Genomic DNA, 10,386 nt, shown 5'->3' on the forward strand with positions numbered 1-10,386 from the left:
ATGGTCCATTCGGACTCAATGTCCCCAGTCTCCCTCGGAATGCTGTTGAAGCTCTGCCGGAGGTGTGCGTTGAAGATCTCGCGGACTGGGGCCTCTGCTAGACGTTCCCAGCACACCCTCACATTCAAATTCCGTTCTATAAATATTAATAAAGATTTCTATCAGAGCAAAATATCTGTCTCTCCTAAGTATTTGCTCCTAACCACGTCCTAACCTAGCAGTCATATTTAGCCTTTAATTAATCCTGCATTTTTTTTTGTCAAAGACATTTGTCACCATGAAATTACCCGATAGCTTAAAACGGCAACATATGAACAGATTCACTGAGTAATCAGAAAAGTTTAGCATGAATCTAGACATTAGATTTAAGCTTGAAGTTTTAACCTTATCAAATATCACTTGGTAGAAGCTCCTTACCGTTTGAAGAAATCTCTTCTCAATCTGCTGTCCTCTTTTTCTTGCATCTTTTTTTTTCCCATCTGAGACTGACGTTATTCCATGTTAATTATTTTTTCTCCATGAAAAACACAGCAGCTCATCTGATCCCAGGCCGCCAGGCCCACGAGCTCCGGATCTCAGCAGAAAAGTGCCAATAAAAGTTTCAGACTGATCCAGGTATCAGTCTGACACAGGTATGTGACGTCACTGTTGGAACACTGTTACGCCTCTGCGTAACCATGGTTACAGGGGAAGCTTTGGAGCTCTGCTGCTCAGCAGCAAAAGATTTCAGGTTAAACTCTAAAACCAAATAAAATCAATATACTGTATATGTGTACGGTGTACCGTGTAAGCGTTCATTTTCTGTAAGAGGCTGTAAAACGGACAGTTAAAATGTGACCAATGGCAGCCATACTGAGGTGAGTTGTTGAGGATATGTCGAACTGTCGAGCTGTCGATAAGCACGGCTGTTTTTGTGCTGTTATTTACTGTTAGCCTGTTTTGGCTTGCGTTACTGAAGCTCTTTTCAACTGGATGTCACATTGTTGAACTCTGATGATTAATGAATAAACTCTCGATGTGACGATGGTAGAATGTAATTGTAACCCTGTGTTCATTTAGTCGTTTGATACCGTTTAATATCCAGTCCATCTGTTTGGTGTTTTGTTTTTAACATGCCCTGGAATAATTTAAAGTTTTACAATGCCGGTGATTTACGACTCTTTCGCGACAGTCAGCTGGGGAGTAAACTCTCAGAGGTAGCTCATGTGAGCCAGCAGTGACATCTGTACATGCAGTAGCCTTAAAATACTGATTATTTATTCTCCTGCTAGGTAAGAATTGGTGTTTTATACGTATATTGTTTCTTTATATATGTTATCGTTTGGTTATGTTATGATGTGCTAATCGTGAATAAGCTAGTAAGCTTGAAAATTAGCAGCCATGTTAAGCGGACTTTGGTGATCAAGTTCGTGTGTCACTGTTTGGAATATAAACCCATATGGCTTGCACTACTTTCAAGATGTAAGCTAAAGGGATGTGTTTTTAAAAAGGTGCAAGAAGGACCTAACTCAGTGAGTGATGTGTGTTCAGTGAACAGTAAGTTGTCATTTATGTTGTGCATTTGAACTAACTATATATAAAGCATATAAACAATCACAGCAATATGATGCAACAAACACAGCAGTGCTACTGATCCAAAATACTCAAAGCTTCATAGAACTGAAACAAACATTTTTTTTTAGCTCCATTCTGCTGCTGATACATACTTTAGGTTTCTGAACATTAAACTTGTTGCTGCCTTTCATAGTGTGTAACTTGAAGGCCCTGAGTACTTTCTCCCACACTGGAAACACTGGGATGATAACATTATTTGAACATTACCTAATAAGACTGATTCAGCACAGACAGTTATGTTAAACTTTCCTAGCAGTCCTTCACAAACAGGGAACAGTCTGTCTGTTCTCTCCATCTGTCAGCTGCTGCTGGCTCTTCCTCCTCCTCTTCCTCACACACTGCTGAGTTTGTCCTGGTGGATCATCAGGGGTGCAAAGCCTCACAGATGATGTGCAGCAGTGGGTCCCTCAGTCTGTCCTCACTCTGGACACTTGCAGTCGTCACACATGGAAATCAAATGTGTGATAAGCTGCAGGATTCAAACAAAAGTGTAACTTATAAACACATGTTCATACTTTTATTCCACAATCAGAGAGAAAGAAACAGAGAGAGAGTGCAGGACAGACAGACAGGTGACAGTCTCAGGTGTACACACTGCTACACAACAGCACCAGAGAAGCAGGATTTAGTGTTTGTGTTATTACGAGTGCTAAACAAGAAGAGTTCCCAGATGGTACAGTGGACACATGTGTGACTCCTGTGATTGACGCATCTTTCTTTCAGCTTAACGAGTGAACCGTCAGCTCGTTCAAACACACGTTAAAGTCCGTTTGGCTCGACACCACCGAGGCAGCAATATAACATAGCTAACATTAACAGTGCAGTGGATCCTGCTTGTGCCGTGATGTTCAGGACTGCAAACCGAGCAGCATCACTGACTTTCAGCTTGTTGTGTTTGTGGATATATGACTGACTTTAATTATCCACAAAATCATCACATTCTCTGTAAGATTAAGGTCGACTATTGAACGGCGTATATTTTAAAGGCTTTAAAACCAAGTTAGTACAAACATCCCTAATGTCACATATCTTTGCCGACATGTGGCCAACAGCAATGTTTCAATGCTCTTCATTATTAAACATTGGCACATAAATAAGTGACATCATATACAGTAAACTTACTTTTGAAAGTTTACTCTTCGGCCGCTCCGCTTCTGCCCTCTGCCGTATTTTTCGGGAAAATTATCCACACCCACCACCGCGCTATGAATTGTGGGATATATGGGACCATGAAGTGTACACCGGACCACACTTCAAATTTGGGGAAATCGATGGCACATTTGGAGTACACTTCGGATTGGGACAGCCGTCGTGTCGCTGTGAAGTAATAGGTCTCAAAATGTGTACTCAGGAGCGTGCGGTCGCTGGATTGGGACACAGCCAAGGTCTGTAGCTGTGTCAGAGCAAGCTTGTGTGAGCCAACGGTGATATCTGTACACGCAGTACCTTTAAAATACTCATGTGTCATTCTCCTGCTAGCAGTGGAGGAGACTTTTCTGCTGAGGAAGAGGCCCTGCTGTCCTGCCGTCTTACTGGTGCCATTGAGGGATCAGCGGCTGCTGTATATTCTTCTCGACCTCGAGTATTTGGACTGAAGGACTCACAGACACGTTTCATATTTAGCTCTATACAATTTAAAAATTAAAAAAAAAATTCCTGGCCACCCATTTTCTTATTCACGAAGGCTGTATGGAGACATTTTGGTTATTGCCACAGACGCTTTCTCTTACTACGGATGGAGGATGTTGCGGTTTTACAACCCATGGACTGAGAAAGGACTCAATAAGTAATCTGTTCACATATTCCAAGGTTAAACACAAGTGAGTCTCAATTAAGTGAAATGTTGGAACTGATGCCAACATTTTCTTCTTTCTCCCTGTTTAAATCCCATTCATATAAGGGACCCTAATTTTATCCTGCTACAAACATATTCAGCCAGTGTTATTTAAGTTTCCTGTAAACTACACATGTGAAGCAGATGTGAGAGAGGCTGTGATGAAGTCCTGGAGTTTTTAAGGATGTACGTGCTCCAGTCCAGAAATTTGTATGATATGTTGGCCACAGGTGGTAAAGTGCTGTCACACCCTGAATAAACTGTCCTCTGTTCTTCTTCTAAGCTGACATATTTGTTACATAATCATGTGGTTTATCAGAGGGGAAGTGGGGATTTCAGAATACTGGAGCCCAAGGTTAGGTGCAATAATATTCAACCATAATATTAGCTTTTAACTAAGTCTTGTCAGTTAGCTGGTGTTGTGTCAAAAGGACGATCTGATATCCTCGTGTCAGCATTGTTCCCACATCATCATAATTAATGTTGTTCCAGTTTCAACATTGCAGGTGACCAATCACCTTCTTGTGACGTCATTCCTTTGCGACTTCGAAATACCCGCCTTCGAGTATTTCGAAATACAAGTGAAGAAGCGAGAAACCGCCGCCTGTCCGCCGAATTTGAAGTCAATTCGCCTGTCCGCCGAATTTGAAGTCAATTTAGAATACTTTTCTTTAATAAACGGTAAGCATTATACATATGTTCCTCACTTGGCTTGCTGTTTGTTTGCTAGTGATAGACTACTTGACGACAGCATTAGCTAACCAGTGTTACGGTAAGCATTATACATATGTTCCTCACTTGGCTTACTGTTTGTTTGCTAGCGATAGGCTACTTGACGACAGCATTAGCTAACCAGTGTTCTCTAGACCAGCGTTCCCCAACTTTTTGGGTGTTTCGTGGCCCGGGGGTTGGGTCAGGCAAAATTGCACTAGCTTCCCTGATCATTTTACAAACATAAGTGAAGAGAATCTGGACTAAAAGGCCTAGACTTATGGTTGTGTGCTGAATCTATGAATCAAACTATCACCTGGAAACATAATTAACTGGTCCATAGCTGTGAAACTTGACATGAGTTCTTGATTCTATGGAGATTAACAGTAATCCAGATATTTACAAATTTGTCCAGGGACATCGCGTAAATGTTGTCCCTGGGACATCGCGTAAATGTTGTCCCTGGGACAAAGTGTAAATGTTGTCCCAGGGACATCGTGTAGATGTTGTCCCAGGGACATCGTGTAGATGTTGTCCCTGGGACATCGTGTGATAGCTTGTTAATAATGGAATGAAAATTATTGATTGTTATTAACTTGTGAAAAAGAAGTGTAACAAATCCACATGTTATGTTCTTACACCCTTACAGAAACTGTGACTCCTTCACAATGTCAGGTAAATGTCAACTCATGTTGAATAATCAACCAATCAAGCCTTTTATTATCACATGCAATGTTACACGTACAACTGCAATGAAAATTTCACCCCCTTCTGACCATACATATATTGCTTAAACATCCCATTGGGAAGGAAGGTCAGAAAACAATTTAATTCATAGATGAGGGGAGAGGAGGAGAAAAAAGAACTACAACCAGACAAAGCTCCTAGAAGACTGAAATGGATGATGGTTGCAGCATGCAAAAAGAAAATGATATCTGTTGACTACAGCATATGCTTTCTCACAGATTACCTTGTGGGAGTAGCTGGACCAAACTCTATTGGTATTTCAAGTTTGAAATCCCTGTTTGACCAGACAAACATTTCAGATGAGGTACCTCTTGACATAAAAATCCTTTTATGTTGTCATAAAACTAATGTTAAATTCTGCTTTAAATACACTTTATTGTACAATTTACTTAATGAATCGTATTCCTTAGTTCTGTTTTTATTTATATGTATTTATTTATTTGTTTTATAAGGTAATAGATGGCCTAATCTATTTGCAGTGTGAGGTATGTTGAAAAGCTTGTTTGATCATAATGACATAGCATGTTTACGTTTTTTGTAATGTATTTGAAAACATAAGTGTATTTATGTTATTTTTATAGAATTTCCCTCACATTTATCCAATACCAAGCCAAATCACTGGAAAAATTTTGGATGGGTCCACAAGAGCACAAAGTGCATACTTTTTGAAGGTATGACTTGGACTGTGGTAACTATGTTCTTATCACAAAGGGTTTATAAGTTGCCACTATAAACAAACAGCATTTTCCAAAATTGAAGCCTTGTCAGAAGAACCTGAAAAATACCTTTCTGAAACCTTTTCTGTGTAAAGACTTGCTCAAAAGCAATGCACACAGATTAAAACATTTCTGTCTTGGCCAACTGATAAAGAAAACCAAAAATTGAGTGGTGCGTGTTGAGTCTGTGGTCTTGATTTGTTTCGTACACACTATAGAACTTAATTAATGTAAACAAAAAATGACACTTTCTATATGTTTGTGTATCTGCAGAATTAATTACAAGTCTCACCTGACAAGCTTTCGCAGTTTTGCAGTGTCATTCTTGACAGAAAAACATACTTGTCACATTATTTTTATTTCCAGAAAAACATCTTTCAGATGTATGAGAAACTGATTGGAGCCTGTCTGGAAAACGGCAGCCACTGGACCTTGTTTGTAAGTTGCACAGATTTTGCACTCTCTCTAGTGCATGATACTTTTCAGTGTCCCTCATTAGGAAAGCTCACGGCCCAAGCCTACCATATCCATCTTTTTACAAAACAGTTTTGTGACATACCCAAGAGGACCATAGCCTATATGAATTCATTTGGCGAGTCGGAGGTCAGAAAAAGTGCGGTGTTGAAAAACTGGAGGTAATTAATTAACATATTTAACATAACATATTTAATTTAATTGAAATCATTACCGAACGTGGTTATTGATTTCTCTATATGCTTTTTATTTGTAATAACTGCGATCTCTCAGCTCATTTGCTTCAGCAAGAGGCTGCACTGGAGAGTGGACTTTGTCACATGTGAGCCACCCACATCAACAGGATGGGAACTCATGTGGAGTGCATGTCATAATGGTACTGAAAACTATAGCTTTAACCTATATAAGTAATGTTTACATTTTTGTCTATTCAGTTTTTAAAGCCTTAGAGGCAGGATGGTAAAATCTCAATTTTTGTTGTAGATTGAACCATTTCAGCAGTAATGCTTTGGCTTTGGTTGCTCTATTTTTTTTTTCTCGGGGGGTGTAAAAAAAACCCCATTTCTTTGTTAATCTAATTCTTTTTGTTCTTTTTTTTTTTCTTCTTCGTCAATTATTAGTTTCCCCAATCTCTCATTGACGGTAAAACACAAGTGGAGGAGTACAACACTGAAATCACAAAGCTCAGGTCCCGACTTTGCCACTACTTATTTTCCTCAATAGGTAAAGATAAAATTAGCCGCCTTCTTTTTCTCTAACATTGGAAAATGTAACTTGTACTTAAACAAATTATATTTTGCAGAACGAACTAGGAAGTGCAGTCAGTGCTGGTGTGTGATTGCAGCCAAAGACCGGGTACACTATGACATGTCCTTAGCCATATAGATTGTTTATATAATGGACTTTGTTCATTTGTTTTTTGTTTGTTTATTTCTTCTTCTTTTTTTTTTTTTAATTCACAGGTGCAGTGCCAGAAATGTGGTGCATACAAGCACATGCGTTGTTCAAAGTCTGTTTGTGGCATCTGTATCTTCTGTGAGAGTAAGTCACAATATACAGTTGTGGTCAAAAGTTTACATACACTTGTAAAGAATAGAATATAATGGCTCTACCGAGTGTCCCGTTATTTCTAAAACTCTGATTTTTCTCTGATAGAGTGATTGGAACAGATACTTCTTTGTCACAAAAAACATTCATGAAGTTTGGTTCTTTAATGACTTTATTATGGGTTAACAGAAAAAAGTGATCACATCTGCTGGGTCAAAAATATACATACAGCAGTGCTAATATTTGGTTACATGTCCCTTAGCCATTTTCACTTCAATTAGGCGCTTTTGGTAGCCATCCACAAGCTTCTGGTTGAATCTTTGACCACTCCTCTTGACAGAATTGGTGCAGTTCAGTCAAATTTGATGGCTTTCTGACATGGACTTGTTTCTTCAGCATTGTCCACATGTTTTCAATGGGGTTTAAGTCAGGACTTTGGGAAGGCCATTCTAAAACCCTTATTCTAGCCTGATTTAGCCATTCCTTTACCACTTTTGATGTGTGTTTGGGGTCATTGTCCTGTTGGAACACCCAACTGCGCCCAAGACCCAACCTTCGTGCTGATGATTTTAGGTTATGTTGAAGAATGTGAAGGTAATCCTCCTTCTTCATTATCCCATTTACTCTCTGTAAATCACCAGTTCCATTGGCAGCAAAACAGCCCCACAGCATAATACTCCCACCACCATGCTTGATTGTAGGCACGGTGTTCTTGGGGTTGAAGGCCTCACCTTTTCTCCTCCAAACATATTGCTGGGCATTGTGGCCAAAAAGCTCGATTTTTGTTTTGTCTGACCACAGAACTTTCCTCCAGAAGGTCTTATCTTTGTCCATGTGATCAGCAGCAAACTTCAGTTGAGCCTTAAGGTGCCGCTTTTGGAGCAAGGGCTTCCTTCTTGCACAGCAGCCTCTCAGTCCATGGAGATGCAAAACACGTTTGACTGTGGACAATGACACCTGTGTTTCAGCAGCTTCTAATTCTTGGCACATCTGCTTTTTGGTGATTCTTGGTTGACTCTTCACCCTCCTGACCAATTTTCTCTCAGCAGCAGCTTGCGTTTTCTTCCTGATCTTGGCAGTGATGAAACAGTGCCATGCACGTTATACTTACAAACGATTGTTTGCACTGTTGCTCTTGGGACATGCAGCTGCTTTGAAATGGCCCCAAGTGACTTTCCTGACTTGTTCAAGTCAAAAATTCTCTTTTTCAGATCCATGCTGAGCTACTTTGACTTTTTCATTGTAGCGTTTGTGGGCGTTTGTATCCAATGAGCCCTATTTAATTGGCCTAAGAGAAGTCACCAACTGTAGTCACTCATAATCACTCGCAAGAAGTGAAGAGGCCATGCTATGAAGCTCAGTTCACTGACAACTTTCTAAGTCACCAAAATTGCTAATTCATGTTGCTGTATGTATATTTTTGACCCAGCAAATGTGATCACTTTTTTATGTTAACCCATAATAAAGTCATTAAAGAACCAAACTTCATGAATGTTTTTTGTGACAAAGAAGTATCTGTTCCAATCACTCTATCAGAGAAAAATCAGAGTTTTAGAAATAACGGGACACTCGGTAGAGCCATTATATTCTATTCTTTACAAGTGTATGTAAACTTTTGACCACAACTGTAACTAAACAATGTCCAAAAATGTTTAAAGTGAAAATTTTTTTCGTAATTTTGCCTTTGCACACCAGGACTGTGTAATTAAAGTGGACGTTTCAAGATCCAGTTTTTACACAAAACTATTTTAGACATAACTGTGTCGTATTGTGGGGATTTCTCTTCACAATTAAATTGATATAGTGCTGTTTATATCATTCTTCTTTATGTAACAGCACAGTGCAGCACAGCAGAGGGAAAGGAGTTGTGCAGCATAGTAGGTGGCTATACAGGAGGAGCAATAGAAGTAGCCAGTGAAGAATGTCATCAGGGAAAGCATCAGGCAGCAAATGACAAAGGAAAAGTTCCTAAGGGAGAGGACATCTGCAGCAAACCGACAAGTAACAGTGAGATAGGAAGACTGACAGTCAGAGATGAAGGTACACAGACTGAAAGAGATGAAGGTACACAGACTGAAGACAAAGAAAAAGAAGCAGAAGTATACGGCACAAGTCTGAGTACAGATAATGCTGCTGCTGCTGATGTTGACAGGATCGATGCAGATACAGAATTCCAAACTGATTCAGAAGGAACTAGTACAGTTTACAGAGTGCATGGTCGCTTATCTGTACCAAGCTCAAAAAAGAAAACCTACACAATAACAGAAGACGAGATCAAGCGCAGAATCAACGCAGAGAACATGTCAGTTCATGTTTTCAGAGGTTTGATTGGGGTAGGTATACATTTCGTGATTTTGATGTCACCTGAAATAAATCCGGGTTACTCGTATCAATGAAGTGACAATGTGGCTGGAAATTGTGCATTTGCTGCAACATATACACAATTACACCATGTAAACAAAAGCATTTAACTTTGTGCGTGTGTGTGTGTCTCTCTCTGCTCTTTTGGTGTTTGCACTTTTTCTTTTTTAGGTCCGTAAAGCCAAACTGCCCGCAATGATTCTTGACAGGCCTAAGAAGGCCAAAACTAAAGTAACAGTGTTTAGTGTTCTGAGTGAAGAGGAGGCTGGGGAGCTAGCCCTCGGGTTTGCCGGAAGATTGGCCTGTGATGTCACAACAGACATGGTCTGTAAAGGCATCGACCATTCAAGTGCTGATATGACAAAGTAAGTTAGTAAAACAATATGAAAGTTGTATCTTTTTTGGTATTATTTGTCATTTCCCCGTATTTGGGTTATTGGTGTAACATTGTTAATCTTACTTTCTAATAACAGACAGACTCTTCTCAAAATCCAACACAACCTTAAACATGAGCTGACTGATTCCTCAACCTTCAGTTTGCTGACACACACCTTTGGCCCCGCTGCACTGGATTCTGTCATTTCATTCCTGTGTGAAAAACTTGATCTTGTCTCTTAAATAATGAAACCTTTTGTGACTTTTGTTTGTTCTGTAAATCAGAATCTTGAAAATTGTTCATTGTTGTTCTAAGTTTGTGTTAACTATTTGGCAAAAATGATTGGTTCCTAATCCAAACAGGATAATGACTGTTCTAACACATATCTTAAAAATTCTACAAAGAAAGAAAATTATCACATATGTTTCAATATGAATGTATTTGTGTCACACTTGGTTTGTAGTAGCTTTCCTGTTTTATTTTGAGTTTTGGTATGTTTACACTGT

The 10,386-nt window shown here is 39.4% G+C and overlaps 1 protein-coding gene across 1 annotated transcript; it reads left to right on the top strand.

The window, feature by feature from the left end:
- The first annotated feature begins 4,997 nt into the window (after positions 1–4,997).
- Positions 4,998–10,153, top strand: LOC146615534 (uncharacterized). Its single transcript, XM_085374351.1, has 12 exons — positions 4,998–5,210; positions 5,359–5,391; positions 5,488–5,577; positions 5,989–6,060; positions 6,169–6,257; positions 6,370–6,472; positions 6,717–6,819; positions 6,899–6,951; positions 7,059–7,137; positions 8,980–9,476; positions 9,676–9,869; positions 9,978–10,153. The coding sequence occupies exons 1-12, from the start codon at positions 4,998–5,000 to the stop codon at positions 10,120–10,122; spliced, it is 1,671 nt and encodes a 556-aa protein (XP_085230477.1). The 3' UTR covers positions 10,123–10,153.
- Positions 10,154–10,386: the final 233 nt, after the last annotated feature.

Source organism: Diplotaxodon limnothrissa, linkage group LG16 (assembly GCF_057381915.1).
Source record: "Diplotaxodon limnothrissa isolate DT_005_m linkage group LG16, D_limnothrissa_male_GT1.1, whole genome shotgun sequence".
NCBI classification, from domain to species: Eukaryota; Metazoa; Chordata; class Actinopteri; order Cichliformes; family Cichlidae; genus Diplotaxodon; species Diplotaxodon limnothrissa.